Source organism: Monodelphis domestica, chromosome 2 (genome assembly GCF_027887165.1).
Source record: "Monodelphis domestica isolate mMonDom1 chromosome 2, mMonDom1.pri, whole genome shotgun sequence".
NCBI lineage: Eukaryota > Metazoa > Chordata > Mammalia > Didelphimorphia > Didelphidae > Monodelphis > Monodelphis domestica.
In genome coordinates, this window is record NC_077228.1 from 303,573,545 (window position 1) to 303,591,606 (window position 18,062).

General features: G+C 38.5%; 1 protein-coding gene across 2 annotated transcripts in view; it reads left to right on the plus strand.

Annotated features, from left to right (window-relative positions):
- Nucleotides 1-18,062, plus strand: part of FAM83B (family with sequence similarity 83 member B) — a 116,970-nt gene that overhangs the window by 14,598 nt on the left and 84,310 nt on the right. For both annotated transcript variants that reach the window (XM_007484124.2, XM_007484123.3), the window contains exon 2: nucleotides 7,118-7,622. In XM_007484124.2, the coding sequence (XP_007484186.1) occupies nucleotides 7,179-7,622 (444 nt within the window). In that variant the 5' untranslated portion in view covers nucleotides 7,118-7,178. The remainder of the gene's footprint in view (nucleotides 1-7,117; nucleotides 7,623-18,062) is intronic.

The window sequence follows — 18,062 nt, forward strand, 5'->3', positions numbered from 1 at the left end:
TCAAGTTCAACCTTTGACCCGTACTTAATGTGTCACCTTGGGCAAATCACATCCCTTCAGTTCCCTGGGCCCTTTCAGATTCATCAGTTTCAGAGAAGATTCTGATCTGCATTGATAAAAGAAATTCTTCACTGGGAATTAGTTATAATAATAGAATTGTAGTTTTCTAAAATAATTAGTTTTAATATGAGTGGCATTTATTACTTACTCTACATAAGATATATATATATTCTGTTCTTTTTTATCCATCAGAAAGAGGAGGAAAGTATGCTTTTATTTTAATTACTCTAGAATGAAACTCACCCAAAGTTAACTTTTTTTTTTTTTGGCCCAGTTCAATCACTCAGTTGAAATTTGAATTTCCTGTGGCTCACATACTTACTTAATGAGAGGTAGTCAGATAATCAATGAATATCTGAAGGAGAAAGAGCTAGGAATTGGAAAATCTGTTACCTGTCACATACTTGTTATGTCATCTTGCATGTCACTTTATTTCTGAACCTTTCTTTTCTTTTCCTTTTTTTAATGTATGTGTGTATAGGAGTGGGAGAAAGGGAAGGAGATTGGACAAGATAATTTCTAAGTTCTTTTCAAGCTTGAAAATTCTGATTCTTTGATGGAAACTTTGCTCATAATAAAGAAAAAATGTAGTGTCATAAAGTTGTGGCTTGGAATTATAAGTAGTAAGAGCCTCCTCATTCTCTTTCCAGGGAGAAAGGCAAAATTGAACCTGTCTCTAAACGAACTCTTGTCTGCTTAGCTCTTGATTAGGATCAGTGTGTGACTAAGGTTGGAACATGGGAGGAGCTTGCTTTTATTTTTAATTCTTCCCTTTCCCCTTTATGATTCAATTATTAATTTCCCTACACTCAGAATTTCTCAGCAAAGTGTAACTCATGGGATTAAGTTTGTATTACTTCCCAGCAGAAAATGATCAAGTGGGCATAATTTGTCTTTCGTGACCTCCTCCCATCCCTTAGGTGTTTAGTGCCCTATTTTTAAGGATTTTCTCTTAAGTCTGACCCATTTACAATGGCCTTCCCAGGCTGTCTTCATTCACTGGGCTTTTCTTGACTCTTGTTTCCATAAAGGAACCCTTTCTGGCTCCATGTACTATTCCTTTTTGACTTTTCTAGGCAACTAACTATATAATCAAATAAGGAACCCATTACTTAAACACATGAATATTTGCATTTCAAAACATGCCTTTATGTACCAGATCAGAAGCTTTTAAAGCACTTGCACTGTCGTATTCTTCCTTGTATCTTCATATTTATACAATTGTAGTGCTAAAAATAGGTTCTCAATTTTTATTGAATCGAGCCAAAAAAAGTAATGTAATTTTTAGTAGCATTGGGACCAATTAGAAAGATATATCGGGGGCAGCTGAGTAGCTCAGTGGATTGAGAACCAGGCCTAGAGATGGGAGGTCCTAGGTTCAAATTTGGCCTCAGACACTTCCCAGCTGTGTGACCCTGGGCAAGTCACTTGACCCCCATTGCCTAGCCCTTACCACTCTTCTGCCTTGGAGCCAATACACAGTATTGACTCTAATATGGAAGGTAAGGGTTTAAAAAAAATTAAAAAGAAAGATATATCGAGGTAAATTGACCTTCCATGGTTTAATTCAAGTTGATTCAACAAAACAGACCTGGATTTTGGAGTGTAAGAACTGTCACTTACTACCTATGTGATTTTTATTTCCTCTCTTAGGCCTTAGTTTTCTAATCACTAAATTGAGAGGGCCTGATGGCCTCTAAAGAATATCTCTAGTCCAAAGCCTATGATCCTGTGATACTATTTTAGTTTTTGTCTTTATCTCCCCAATGCTTAGCACAATTTTCATCATATAATAAGTTCTTAATAGATGGATGATTAGAAAGAACATTTATTAAGTGCTTACTAAGTGCAAAATATGGCAATTGCTCTGGCTACAAATAAAAAAAAAACCAAAAACCATCCCTTCTTTCAAGTATATAGGCTATAAATATAAAATGTTTAAATACATAAATGCACAATTTATATATATAGACAAATATATAAATATACAACATATTTAAACAAATATATATACAATTTATATATTTTAGTATCCTCTCTGTATATGTTTATATATTCTCAAATTTATATTCTAATAGGGGAAAACCTGGAAAGCAATATTTTTCCTGGATCACAATGTTTGTTGACATACTGACTGATTATAGGACCCTATGGGCACAGCGCCCCTAGTCTTATGGGGTTTGTATCCCTAGAAAAAAGGTATTACACAATTGAAAGTAGCTTTAAAACAAATATATCAATGCTGTGCAGTCCTATGGAAGAAAATCATTCCTGACTGGGGAAATCAGGGAAGACATTCAAGCATAACTAGTATTTGAATTTGGCTTTAAAAGCAGGAGAGAACATCCTATAATGGTTAAATCAGACAATGCTATTGAGCTTGGTTTTAGTAGGCTTGTAAATACTTGCTGAATCTAGAGAGATTAGAGAGAGTAAGGAAAATTTTGACTTCTAAAAGCAAATAAATTTAAATAGAATGAGTACCATAAAAATTAGAAGATCAGTAATGAAGTTTACTGTTATAGATCAAGTTTTGGAAATGCATCATAAGGGGCCAACATCATTAAAGAAAAAAAAACCCTCTGCTTTACCTATTAAGCAATTACACTTAAAAAAATTAAATTAAATTAAAATGTTAAAAATTGCATTTTTAATGTCAGCAAAACATGATAAATATTGCCATGGTTGAGGAATTTATCATACCAAGGTTACTGATAACAACTAATTTTACTATTAGTTTCTCATTTTCATAGAATGAAAGAATTGGAAGAGACTAAAGAAATCATATTGTCTAATCTATAACTGGGCTGAAGTTTCTTTCTCTATAACAAGCTTTGTACATGGTCATATACTATGTTGCTTGTAAGCTATCCTTCTTACCCCAGTTATGGAGAATACTTACTCTTAAAAATGTTTCGTTTCCTTAAATATTTCCTAATTACATTTTATTTTAGTCATTTTATTTTAATTTTATTTTAGTCATTTTTATTTTGTTAAACATTTACAAATAACATTATTTTTTTACATTCATTAAAAAAAAAACTGAGGTCCAAATTCTCTTCCTCCTTTCTACCCTTCCCTAAACCCTTGAGAAGGAAAGCAATATATCAATTATATATCATGAAAAATCTATTTTCCTATTAACCATGTCATAAAAGTAGTCACACACACATATGAAAAAATAAAGTGAAAAAATATGTTTCAATCTGCACCCAGATTTTATCAGTCATCTCTTTGGAACTTTATATATATATATATATATATATATATATTTTATCATGAATCCTTTATGATTATTTGGAGAAGCTAAGTCTTTCAAAGTTTATCATTTTTACAGTATTACTGTTATTATGTGTGATATTTTCCTGGTTTTGCTTACTTCACTTTACTTCAATTCATATAAGATTTCCTAAATTTTTCTAAAACCATCTCTGCTAATCATTTCTTAGAGTATAATAGTACACTCCATCACAATCATATACCACAGCTTGTTCAGTCATTTCCTCAATTGATGGGCATTCCATTGGGAACTATTTACTGACCATAATTTCTCATTTCATTTTTGGATACTTTAAAATGCTAGCAGGGGGAACTAGATAGTGCGGAGGACAGAGTGCTGGACTTGGAGTTAGGAAGACTGAAGTTCAAATTCAGTCTCACGCACTAACTGTGTGACCTTGGGTAAGTCACTTAACCCTGTTTGTCTCCATTCTTCATTTATAAAATGAACTGGAGAAGGAAATGACAAATTACTTTAGCATCTTTACTAAAATAAAAAAAAAAAAACAAATGCAGTCATGAAGAGCTGAGCATGACTCTTACTAACAGGAATAATAATAAATGTTGGCAAGTCAAATTTATGTATGCAAATTCCATGTGTGTATATGTAAATATATGTAGACATACAGGCATATGTATAGGCATGTTTACATACACATATATGCTTTTAAATTAAGAAAAAAATTTTCAATAAAATCCACCTATAAGTTATATGAAGATAGCTGTCAGTCATACTCCTTCCCTTTCCTTCTGTTTCAAGTCTTCTTCTAGGTAAACATTTCTCATTCCTTCAGTTGCTCCTTACATGGCTGGTTTCTATTTTCTCCATCTTCCTGGTTAACTCTTTTGGTGTAAACCCCTATTTTCCATGTCTTTCCCTAAATGTGGTTTGCAGGACTGAAAATAATTGAAATGTACTTTTTTGTCTCAAAGTAGAAATGGGGACAGAATACAGGAGTAGTCTTGTCTCCCTTAGTTTTGCCACTATTGTTATACACACACAAAACACCTAGATGTGACATCCTTTCACATCATGGGAGTCAGGGGTGCAAAGCCCTTGCCATCTGGACAATCTGTATACAGTTTTTTAACCTTCTCTTTCTACCAGAGAAGTCTGAACTTTTTTCTTCTATGGGATGTTTATGATACTTTATTAGAAAATCTGGGTTAAGTATTTGGTCATCAACTATCAATGTTAAGTAAAAATGTGGTATGAAAAAGAAATATCAAAGTTAAGATAAATTTAATATAATATTTATAAGATATATAATAAATTTAATAACAAATTTAAGATAAATTTGAAAAAAGTTTTAAAATGAAACAAATTTAAGAATAATATTAAACATACTCCATTTATAACAAAATACATTAAAAATAACCTTTGGAATTCTCTACTGGTATTCACCATTAGCCTGTGGTATATCTTTGAAATCTAACTTTAGCTTTTTAATTATTTTTTTTTATTTTTTAAAACCCTTACCTTCCATCTTGGAATCAATACTATATATTGGTTCCAAGGCAGAAGAGTGGTAAGGGCTAGGCAATGGGGGTTAAGTGACTTGCCCAGGGTCACACAGCTGGGAAGTGTCTGAGGTCATATTTGAACCCAGGACCTCCCATCTCTAGGCCTGGCTCTCCATCCACTGAGCTACCCAGCTGCCCCCCAAATGGATATTTCCTTAACATATCTAAGTATATTATTCCCCTCCTAAAAATCACTAGATTTCTATTAGATTACTCTAGATTAAAATACAAGATTCTAACCTGGTATTTATTTATAGCCTTCCATAATCCAGCTCACACCTCCATTTATAGTGATTTCTTAGTATTCTCCTTCACATATGCTCCATTATAATCAATCAGACTTGCTAGCTCTTCCCAAGTCTTTCCACTTCTTCTTTGTCTTTGGACAAATGATAGTTATTATCTGGGTTGCGTTTTCTCCTTAACCCCATCTCCTAGAATCCATAGCCTTGTTCAAAGCACAATTCACTTGATCAACTAATCCCAGAGAACTGATGATACAATTGTATAGTTAAAAAATACTAGGAATGGACTAAATATGTGGAATAAGCCTCATGTTTTGGAACATGGCTGTTATGGAAATATTTTCTGCTTGACTAACATATATAAGGCTTTTGTTCATCTTTTTTTTTTTTCCCTTCAGGGTGGGGTGAAATGGCAGAGAGAAAAAAAAAAGGACTTGATAATTGAGAGAAAAAATAATTCAGAGAAAAAAGAACATGACACTACTTCTGATCATTGCCAGTTATAAGGATTTGATAATTGAGAGAAAAAATAGTTGAGAGAAAAAATAACATGCCAGTTATTAGTTCGTTGTTCTTCTTAAATATGCTTTGCTTTATTTTTTCATTTCCTAGTATAGAATGCACAGAAGGCAACTTGCTTTAGTGAATAGAAAACTGACCTCAAATCCAGGAAGAACTTGACTCAGGTCCCACTTCTGACACTTCCTGGCTCTTGATGAGTCAGTAAATCTTTCTGTGCTGCCAGGCAACTCTAAGACTGTAAGTTGAAGAGAAGGTATCAGCTTTTATTGGAGGAAAGGTTGCTCAGCAAGAGCTGCCCAAAGTAATGGTGCAGAATATAGCCCTTATTTGAGTACATGTTGTGTGCCCTCAATGGAAGATGAACTCTTTGAGGGTAGGAAGTGTTCTGTTTTTGTCTTTCTATCTTCAATGATTTGCACTGAGGGGGCTTAAAGGGCTTAAATAAATGGTTGAAGAATTGCTATGACTAATTCATCACAGAAAAATAATTTCCCCTTCTCTGAAGTTCTGTAGCAATTTTATCAGCCTCTGATTTTGGCATTTTCAAACTGCTTCATATTATTATGATTTCACGCGAGCTCCTTGAAAGTAGGGACTGTTTTGTTGTTGTTGTTTTGCATGTGTTCCTTTCTTTATATTCCCCAATACTTTGCTCAATGCCTGGAACGCAGTGAAAACTTAAATGCCAACCCACTATAGGCCTTTGCTCCCCAGCTATATTGTAAGCCCTAGACAACCAGAGTTTATGTTTTATATTTCATTTTTCATCTGTGTCTAGTATATGTGAGGCGCTCAGGAAATACTTGTCAGGTATTCATTGAGAATATCTTACCTATATATCCTTTTAAAATTTCAGATTAAATCTCAAAGAGCAAAGCAAAAATGGAAATTAGTATCTGTCTGCTTTCTCAGAAATAGTCTTACTTTTGAGTGTTAGAAGAAGTAGTTTTCCACAGAAAGACCTATGTGAAATTATGAAGAGTGAAATGAGCAGAATCAAGTGGACATAATATATAGCAACAGAGATATTATTTGAAGAATGACTTGGGTATATCCACCTCCAGAGAAGGAACAGATACAAGCAAGACATAGTTTTATATATACATGTATCTTTTTTGTTAAATGATGCCTTCCTCTAGTACATGGAGTAGGAAGAGATAGGAGATAGATGGGAATTTTAAAATAAGTAACAAATAAATAGTTAAAGAATATAACTTTCTTGTCATTGCTGTAGAAAAGAGGAATGTCAGTAAAGGTGGCCTCTAAGAGGTATCTCATAAAAAGGAATTTGTACATCAAATTGATAGGTGATGAGACTTATTGCAATTGGGTCAACTAATGCAAAGCTATGGCACAAAATGCATCTCTTTTTGAAATATTGTTAACAGGACTGGAGAAAATTAAATGTCATATGCATGTAGTTTCCTAAATTATTTGAAGGACAGAAAGTCACACAGATTTTAATTTTTCTTTCCCCTTACTTACAGGACCATCTTACTATTGCACTAATGGACGTTTGAAGGTGGTTTTACCAAACAACCTGCAAAAATGGAAACATCTTCTCTGCTTTCATCACTAAATGATGAATATAAATCAGACAACTACATTGAACCTCATTATAAGGAATGGTATCGAATTGCTATTGATACTTTAATACAGAGTGGGTTAGAAGCATACCAAGAATTTCTCACCAAAGAGCGATATTCTGAGTTTTTGGCCGAGGAAGAAATTAACTATATTTTGAAAAACGTTCAGAAGTTTGCAGAGAGCACAGCCCATAGCTCTGAAAGTTCTTGTGATGACACCTCTTCTTCAGGAACCTACTGGCCCATTGAGTCTGATATAGAAGCTCCAAACTTGGATTTGGGATGGCCCTACGTGTTGCCTGGACTACTAGGAGGTACCCATATAGATCTGCTTTTTCATCCACCACGAGCACATTTTCTCACTATAAAAGAAACTATTCGCAAGATGATCAAAGAAGCAAGAAAGGTAAAAAAAAAAGTCATATTTTTTCTACCTTTGTCCAGTTTTTTCCTTCAGGAGCCGTCAGATTGGTTCAAGGCCTTATTGCTTTTCACTTGAATTATTTCTATAAACTCAGATAGTCTTCATGATAGAGAATCCAGGTTCAATCCAGCCTTTATTCCTACTTTCCTGTATGACTTTAGGTAATTTAATTAGCATCTCTGCCTCAGTTCTCTCATCTATAAACTGGAGATTAGTTAACTTTATGAACATGTCTGTTTCTAAACCCCATGATCTGAAGTACAGAATATTAAAGACCCTCTGCATTTTGAATGTTATGCAAATATGCATGACAGTAACCAAAAAAACTCACATGCATTGTGAGAAGCCATGATAGTGTAGAGATTTCACATGCAGAGCATCAAAAAGATAATGGTAGTTTTTGTTCTTCAACACTTTGAACTAATTCTAATATGATAGGGTTAGATTATATCCTGAATGCCAAAAGAAAGATTTACAAGCCTATACTAATGTCTGAATATTAAAAAGTGAAATTCAATAACATAAATATAAACCTTATATTTGGCTTCAAAAAAACAAAATAAAACAAATGAAACCAACCAACTTAATAAATGTAAGAGAGGGAAGGTTAGAGGTGATTAGATAGCAATCAGTTTGGGGGGAAGATACGTAAGCATCCTTTGTGAAATGAATTTTATTCTGAGCTGAATTAAGATATAACTGGCAGAAATAAAGAGATGGTAGTATTTTTGTACTCTGCTTTTGTTAGACCTTATTTGGAAAATTGTATTCTGTCCTCTGATTCCCAATCTAAGAAGAGCTTTGATAAGTTTGAGTGTCCAGAAAACAGTGAAGAGTTTTTAGCCCATGTCATATGAGAATCATTTGTAGGAAATAGAAATTTTTGGAGCAAAAAAGACTACTCTGAGGGTTAGGGGTGGGGAATGATAGCTGTATCTAAGTATTTGGAGAGCTGTTGTGTGGACAGAGAAGAAGATTTCTTCATTTTGGACTCAGGGTTGAACCAAGAGAAATTTAGTAGAAGTTGCAAAGATACAAATTTAGGACTTGATGTTAAGAAAAACCTTAGTTTATTTTAAGAAATAAAGGATCCTAATTGCATATTTAACATCTATATCAGATTGCTTACTGTTTCAGGAATGGGAGGGGATAGTCTATAGTACAGATTCTTTTCAGGTACTTTTTGGCCTAGATGGCAGCCAAGGTTCTTTATGTTGTTCTGTGCAGTAATTTATTTTAGCTCCTTTAGCTTATTCGCCTTGAAGGAAATCTGAGTTTATTTTGATTTTTGCTTATTAAATGTAGCCCAGGTTCATTCTTCAGGCTAAATTATCATGCTTTTGTAACTTAGCCTAGTAAAGCAAACTCTGGAAAAGTCACTCTGAAACTATGACTGAGTCATTGGAAGAGGTAAATTAATAAATAACACTTGAGTCACTACTTAGAGTGTTTTGAGAAAGAATGTTTTTGAGTTCTGTTTCCTTAAATGAGAAGTGCAGCATTGATGGTTAAAGGTCATTGGTAAGGAAAATAAAGTAAAGATGAATTTATTAGTCAACAAAATAAAATAACTCATTTGGAATACTGTATTTATTTAAGGGGAAAATGCATTTCAGGAGAAATCTTGAGTCTTATATAAGCATGATTTGAAACCTAAATAAGGTGTCTATCTCAGTGGATGTTTGTTATAGCTTTAGGAAGCTTTTTTGGCATAGCAGATCATGAGGTATTTTAAAATAAAAAATTTTTATGTAGATATACATATATTTATATATTTCTTAGGTGTCTATTGTGTCTTGGGTACTCTCTTTTTTTAATACCCAAAGACAAATATGGGATTAGTGGGATTTTTAGTCTTGTTGCCAAATAGTGAAGGTATACTGGTTAAACCAATGATTTAGTAGAATTTTTCAATTCAAGCATGAATTATTTGCCTACTATATATAAGACTGTGCTGGGTGGTAGAAATACAAAGACTCTCCTATACCCAAAAGAATATGACCCCTAAGGATATTTTATTAGAGCAAAAGTGTCAAATTTTTGGAGGGTGTAACCAGGCAAACTCTGTAATAAGGTTAAAAGTGGATTAAAATGCAATTGGGAAATGTTTAACCAAATAAGAAAACAATACATTACAGCATAGATAATCTTTATTTGTGTTTTTTTAAGTCAATGTGCAACATAGGGATCTGTGCATTTTAGTTCTTTTTTTTTTTAAACCCTTGCCTTCTGTCCTGGACTCAATACTGTGTATTGGTTCCAAGGCAGAAGAGTGGTAAGGGCTAGGCAATGGAGGTTAAATGACTTGCCCAGAGTCACACAGCTGGGAAGTGTCTGAGTTCAGATTTGAACCTAGGACCTCTCATCTCTAGGCCTGGCTCTCAATCCACTGAGCTACCCATCTCCTCCTCCCCCCCACCCATGTATTTTAGTTTGACACCTTTGCATTAGAGTATGCAGTATGCATATGGGTAAGTAGGTAAGTAGATACAAGACCATCTTTATGAGGAGGAGAAAGTAGTAACATTTAAAATGTTCAAGTACATCTTCTGAACCTTGGAATAATCTGTTGTCAACTTTAAAATATAAGAAGAAAATTTATTTCCAACTGAAAGAACTTAACACATTCTTTGGCCTTTTTTAATTAAAATGAGTGCCCTCTTGAAAGAAGTAGAGTAATTTAGTCTGAAAGTTCTTTGGGTATTCACAATTAAGTGTAAACAATTGCCTAGGGATCAAAGGGCATTTCTGAGTTAGGTAGGGAAATGGCACCATTTGCAAAAAAACCAAAACAAAACCAGAATATGTTGAGGGTTTTTTGGTGGTTGTTTTTAAGATTATTGATATCTTTTAAAAAAACTATACTCAGTTTCCATTGCAAAAAAATACTTTGCTAATGGTTTAGAAGTCTCTTGTAAAACCTTATAGAATCATAATTGTAAAGCTGGAAATAGCTCGAAGGCTATTTTCCCAAACCTCTTCATTTTACAGGTGAGGAAATTGATTCAAAAAATCAAGAGGTAGAATTTAAATATTCCCACTACAGGGTCACTGTTTTTAATTAAAACTTACTGACAGTGGTGCATAGAATATTGAGACAAGGATCTTTTAACCATGCAGTATGTGTCTTTCATCTTGTTTCCTTCTATGTGTATTTCATTATCTGTTCTCTGGAACTTGATTGTTATTGCAACTAACATTATTATGTTTTCATTTTCCAAATTATTGATGTTATTGAACAAGGTATTTCCCCATGTTTTCATCAATATTTTGTCCTTTTGCTAAGTAAAAAAAAGTACTTAAGGAACAACCATGATTATTGTTTTGTGGGTTTTTAAAAATTTTTATTAGAGAGAAAGTAAATAGTATGACTTACTGTGTTAGTCAGTGAAAGACAATGAGTGACTTATTTTAAATTGAGTTAAGGAATTTTGGAGGCTTATGCAGCAATTGAATGAACTACACAATAGGCACAGTGGATTAGTGGAAATATCTAGAGGCAGATGTCATAGTCTTGAATATTGACTCTGCCTCATAGTTCTTGCTTGACCAGCCTCTCTGAAGTTTCATTTTCTTATCTGCAAAATGAGGAATTTGAACTAGATGACTCCAGATCTCTTTTGACTTTAAATGTATGATCTGCTTTAGTATCTTAAGACTATTTTTTTACTATAAAATTTGAAGACCTTTTTATGTAGTGAAAATAATGTCGTGTAGACTTTTAATTAGTTTTTGTCTTTGTCCCAATGTTATGGGCATGGAAGGATGCCCTTGGGGTTCGGGAAGGATGCCTTTTACAAGCATGCAATGACTCCAAAGTTTAGCTTAAAAACAAAAGAGATTTATTAATTTAGAAAGTAATGTTGAGAGTGGCCAGGAGGATAGCAAGGTAGAACAACAAGACGGGGAGCAGTTCCCTGGGAGGACAGCATGAAAGGAAAGGCTGTTCTCCCCATGACATCGGTTCTGGGGATTTTATACATTCTTCACAACAGTTAGTCACTCAGGCATGAGGTGGGGTGATCATACTGGGGTCTGCCTGGGGACATAAAGATTCCTTAGTTTTAGGGGACAAACAGATGTCTGATAGGATCCAGGTGTGGTTTGAAGGTGCATCTTTCTGACCATCTAGAGGATGATCAGAGGAAGATAGTCATCTCAGGATTCTAGGTGAGGTCATTGGGTGTTTTTAGTCTCAGAGTCAGAAAAACAACAAGGGAGTTTCCTTGTCAATAGCTCGCCTGGGTTTCTGGGGGTACAGTGCCCATGTCATCTCCCCCCTCTCCTACTATGTAAGGGAAAATGGGAAGGCGATCTGTCTTCTGTAACTTCTTCAGAGCTGAGAATGGGCATAGAGATCTCCCTGCCTAACATTAGGAGCAAGAGGAACTGACTGTAGGCCACATCCAGAGCATCAGGCTGGGATGTTCGCCAAGGTTATGGTGGCATCTGGCATCTGGGTGACTCCCATGAGTGCTTTTACTCTAGAAGCAACTAGAGGGATGACAAGGTTACAAATGCAAGATCCATATATCAAGATACCCCCCAGTTATCAGGATGATAGGGATAAATGGGGCAAGGAAGGCATATAGCCAGGATTTCCAGGAGGATGAGCCAGGAAACAGCTTTCTCCATAGACACATCATGTAACTCTTGGGCTTGTATTTCCACTTTGTGGGAAGTATTGATATACCAAAAAGGACAAAGAATGTAAGGAAAGAGATAATGATGGCTAGAGCAAGAGAGATTTAAGATAACAAAGGGGGGGGGATGGAGCTACTTATTCCAAAGTGTCCTTAGGTTGGGTCTTTCTTGGAAGAGGAATTTGAGATCTTCCAGTGGCTCACAGGAATAAGTGGCTTCCTTACCCCCTTCACCACCTGTTTCTAGAGGGATAAAAGGTTTAATACGAGAGATATGAGTCCATGTATTCTGCCCCTCTAATTTTACCACTGTAGGAGTGGACAAAATAACCCTATGGGGGCCCTCCCATCGGGGTGTTAGGTGGTTTGATCCACTCCATGTCTTCAGATATACCAAGTCTCCTGTCTGGGCTGAGTGGAGAGATTCCTTTGTATCCTCTGTGGAGGGTTTGGGGAGGATCTGATTAGCATATTCTCTCAGAACCTGGTGGATTGGGCCAAGTTGTCTGGAGAACTGAATAAGGCTGTGTATTTCTGTGTCTAAAAGAACATCAGAGGTTAGAAAAGGTCTCCCATAAAGTAATTCAAATGGACTCAGCCCTAACTTTGCCCGGGGAGCAATTCTGATTCTGGTTAGGGCAATGGGGAGAGCTTGGATCCAATCAATCCTAGCGTCCTCACAGAGTTTGGTGAGGGCTCTTTTTAGGGTCTGATTCATACGTTCTGTTTTCCCTGAAGATTGGGGATGCCAGGCCGAGTGTAAATGGTAAGTGATGCCCAAAGCCTTAGAGACCATCTGAGTGATCTGTGAAATGAAAGCAGGACCATTGTCACTCGGAAGGGTTTTTGGAAAGGCCAAACCTAGGAATGATTTCATTGAGTAGGGCCTTTGTGACATCTTGTGCTTTCTCTGATCTGGAGGGAAATGCCTCAGGCCAGCCTGTGAAGGTGTCTACAAAGACTAAAAGGACCTTGTACCTCTTGCAAGGTGGCAAATGGGTGAAATCTATCTGCCAATCCTCACCAGGGGATTCCCCTCTCCTCTGGACAGGCTTAAGGAGGGGAGGTGGCCTGGTGAATCCTTGAAGTTCTGCCTGTGCAATTTTCTCCTCAGTGTATGAGGGAGAAATGCCCTTTGGTACTGTGGGGTGTTGTGGGGTTAGGGTCAGAGCAGTCAAAGAAGTGGCTCTTGCGGCCTCTTTGGAGGCTAGGTCTGCCCAATGATTCCCTCGGACTATGTTGGAATCTAGACCCTGATGTCCTCTGCAGTGAATGACAGCACAGTGATGTGGCTGGGTAAAGTGACTGCCTCAAGTAAACTCAGGATTTCTTTCCCGTGTTTCAAGGGAGAGTTTTTGGTAGTTAATAAACCTCTTTCTTTCCATATAGCCCCATGAGTATGTAAAACATGAAAGGCATATTTTTGAGTCGGTGAAAAAAATATTTGCCGTTTTCCCTTCAGCAAGCTGCAATGCTCTTGTGAGGGCGATCAGCTCTGCTTTCTGTGCTGAAGTCCCTGGGGGGAGTCCCTTTGCCTCAATGGTGGCTGTCTGAGAGACTATGGAGTACCCTGCTTTCCTTACCCCATTCTCCATAAAGGAGGACCCATCTGTATACCAGCTGACCTCTTCCTCAGGGAGAGGAGAATCTTTAAGATCTGGTCTGCTAGAGAAAGTGTGGTCTATCAATTCGTCACAGTCATGGGAGGAGGGGTCTCCAGGAAGAGGGAGGAGGGTAGCTGGATTCAGTGCCCTGCATACCTTCAGGGTAAGGCCAGGTGTGTCCAGTAAAAGAGCCTGGTACTTAGTGAGGCACCCCCAAAGAGCCATCTGTGACCTCTAGCCTCCAGAATGCTGAGGACGCGATGGGGGGTCAGGATTTCTAGGGGTTGACCCAGAGTTAGTTTAAGTGCCTCTTCTGCCATGAGGACCTGGCAGAGACTGCCCTCAAGCATGGTGGCCATCCCCTGCTAACTGAGTCGAGTTGTTTGGAGAAGTAAGCAATGGGACAGAGATCAGGTCCTAGGTACTGCGCTAGAACACCTAGGGCAAACTGCTTTCTCTCATGGGTAAACAAGTAGAATGGTTTTTCAAGGTCTGGAATCCCTAGGGCAGGGGGCGGAAGAAAGCCCCCTGCCCTAGGGATTTTTAAGAGTGAAAGCCCCCTGCTCTAGGTTTTTAAGAGTGAAAAGGCTTGTTCCTGGTCTTCCCCCCAATCTAGGGGTTCTGAATCGGGCCCCTTAGTGGCTTCATAGAGAGGTTTTGCAATGACCCCGAAATTAGGTATCCAGATACGGCAGAATCCTGCCATACCCAGAAAAGTTCGGAGCTGTCTTTTGGTAGAGGGGACAGGAATGGACAGGATGGCCTGTTTCCTGTCTGTGGTCAGGGAGCGGGAATTTGGGGTTAGGGTGTGCCCCAAATAAGTTACAGACTGGGAGACAAGTTGGGCTTTAGAAGCAGAAACCTTGTAACCCCGTTCTCCTAGAAAAGTCAGGGTAGAAATGGTGTCTGTGATACAGGCAGCCTCAGATGGACTAGATATCAAAATATCATCGGCATACTGTAAGATTGAGCTGCTCGTGAGTCTCAGGGCTCTAAGATCTTTGTTGAGGGCAGCCCCAAAATAGTGGGGGCTGTCCCTTAGGCCTTGTGGGAGCACATACCAGGTGAACTGATGAGGTCAGGGGTCTGAGGGAGAAACCCACTCAAAGACAAAAAGGAATCTGCATTTTGGGTGCAAGGTTATGCAGAAGAAGGCGTCTTTTTAAGTCAATGACAGAGAACCACTGAGAGTTCCCTGGAACCTTAGTTAGGATTGTATATGGGTTTGGGACAATGGGGTGAATAGAAATTATTGCTTCATTAATATGCCTGAGATCTTGAACCATATGCCAGTTCCCATCTGGCTTCCTTACTGGGAGGATGGGAAAATTGCAAGGTGAAAACCACTCTTCTAAGAGGCCATAGGCCAGGAATTTATCTATGAGAGGTTGTAATCCTTCTCTGGCCTCTGGGGAAATGGGATATTGTTTCATGTGAGGGTAAAGGGAATCAGGCTCAAGCCTTACCATTACAGGCTCTGCCTGGAGGGCTTTTGATCCCAGACAATGGAAGGTACCTTCTCCCAGATCTCTGAAGAGATTGTTGCAGGCTTGTGCAAAGCACTGTTTAGAGAGTTTAGAACTGAGATAAGCGAAAATTGTGAGCCCAATTTTTTCATAATGTCCCTGCCCTATAGGTCAGAGAGGTGAGAACTGCCGTGAGAAGTTTCTCACGTCTCTGTCCTTCTGTCTCAACAAGAGCTTTGTTATGAAAAACCTTAAAAGCAGCATCCATTAATTGGTTAATTGGAGTCTGAGGTCCCAGATCCAGCTTTTGCAGCTTTTGCCTGATGTCTGGGGCAGACTGCCCTATAAAGTGAAGCCTTAAGATAAGTGCCCCCTCATCAATGTCTGGGTAGATGTTGGTATATTGCTTGATGGTTTCCACTAATCGGGACAGGAAGAGGGCTGGATTCTCCTCCTTTCCCTGAGTGATTTCTTTGAGTTTATTGTAATTCACTCTTTTTCTAATCCCCCTTTGCATGGTCTCAAGGAGACAGTCTATCATATGGTCTCTCCTAAGTCTGTCCCTTCCATTCATATAATTCCACCCAGGATCTTGCCCTGGGACTGCTGTGACACCAGGAATGCCTACCCATGTGCCAGCTAGGGCCTTCTCATCACCTATTTCTACAGCCAAATCCCAGATCCGTTTTTTCTCATCTGGGGTGCAACAGGTGGAGATAATAATATGCAGATCTGCCCAGGACAGGTCAAACTCAGGGTAAGGGATTTAAAACCCTCAATGAATTTGGTATGGTTCTCTGAGTAGCAACCCAATTTCTCCTTCATCTGGGCTAGATCAGTCATAGAAAAGGGAACATGTACCCGAGCCAGCCCATCTGGCGAGGGGGCCTCTCTCGTAGGGAGGAGGGGAGCCCTGTCACCATAGCTCAGTCCACTCTGGCTGTGGAGTGGGCTTGGTTGAGGAATGGGCGAGGTAACATTATCCTTAGGCAGTGGCGGGTACAAAAGGCTATACGGTTGGGAGTAGAGAGAGGAGTGGTCTCAGGCTCCTAACCCTGAGAGTGAGGTAGAGGGTTTGGAGCCAAGGGTTGGGGAGAGGAACCAGGAGGATCTGGAGGGGATTCTGTAGTAGAGGTTAGTTTTGGGGGAGGGGAAGGTCTTGACTGCTCCGCAGCCAGTGTAGGAGATGTTATCTCCCTACCCCTCACAGAAGCTAAATTGCTTGGGAGAGCTAAGTCATCCAGAACATCCTGTTGGGGACTTTCCCCAGAAGGGGTCAGTAAGGAGGTGGCAAGGCACATAAGACATGATCATCTTAGCTCAGGATTCTGGCTGAGTTTAATGAAAACTGAAAGGTAGGGAATGGCTGTCCATTTCCCTTCCCTTCTGCAGAACAAATCCAATTGTCTGATGGTTTTATAATTTAGGGTACCATGAATGGGCCATGTTTCTTGATTACCAAGGGTGTAACGTGGCCAGACAACATTACAAAAAGAAATTAATTGCTTTTTCTTTAAGCTGTTTAATGCCAATTTTTTTCCAATTTTTAAGTATATACCCCAAAGGGGAATCTCGGGGTACGCTCTGTCTCTGTCCCATTTGGATGCAAAAGTGGCCAATTTCACACCGAGGGTCAACAACTGTGCGTCCACAGAAGTTGCCCGACCAAAAGCACTCAGTTTAGTACTGAGGCGAGCACTCAGCTGAACACTGAGGTGGCAAGACTTTTCCACACAACTAAAACGTCTTCTAGTATACGGGGAAGCCTGCAGACAGACAGACCCCAAACTCCAGCGGCCAGACTGATCTGGGGCCAATGGGAGAGAGAGCACGAAAGAGTTCCCACAGAGATATCACCCAAAAGATGGGGGTTTCAGGAGTCAAAGAGAAGCTCCTTCCTACCTGAGAAGCCGTGTCCTCGTGGAAGATCCGGGGTACAGGCGTAGCTTTCAGGAGAGCCAAAAACTACGTTGGTCATCAAAATGTTATGGGCATGGAAGGATGCCCTTGGGGTTCGGGAAGGATGCCTTTTACAAGCATGCAATGACTCCAAAACTTAGCTTAAAAACAAAAAGAGATTATTAATTTAGAAAGTAATGTTGAGAGTGGCCAGGAGGATAGCAAGGTAGAACAGCAAGATGGGGAGCAGCAGTTCCCTGGGAGGATAGCATGAAAGGAAAGGCTGTTCCCCCCATGACATCGGTTCTGGGGATTTTATACATTCTTCACAAGTTAGTCACTCAGGCATGAGGTGGGGTGATCGGACTGGGGTCTGCCTGGGGACATAAAGATTCCTTAGTTTTAGGGGACAAACAGATGTCTGATAGGATTGAGGTGTAGCGTGAAGGTGCATCTTTCTGACCATCTAGAGGACAATCAAAGGAAGATAGTCATCTCAGGACTCTAGGTGGGGTCATTGGGTGTTTTTAGTCTCAGAGTCAGAAAAACAACAAGGAAGTTCCCTTGACAATAGTTTGCCTGGGTTTCTGGGGTACAGTGCCCATGTCACCAACAGATGTCTGATTTGGGATGAATCACCTTATCTCTGAATCTCATTTCTCTCATTTGCAAAATTTAGATAATGCTACTTTCATTACATATCATACAAAATTATTGTGAAACACCTTTGAACCTTTAACATATTCTATAATATGTTCTGGGCATCTAGATAGCACAGTGGATAGAGCATTGAGAATCAAGTTCAAATCT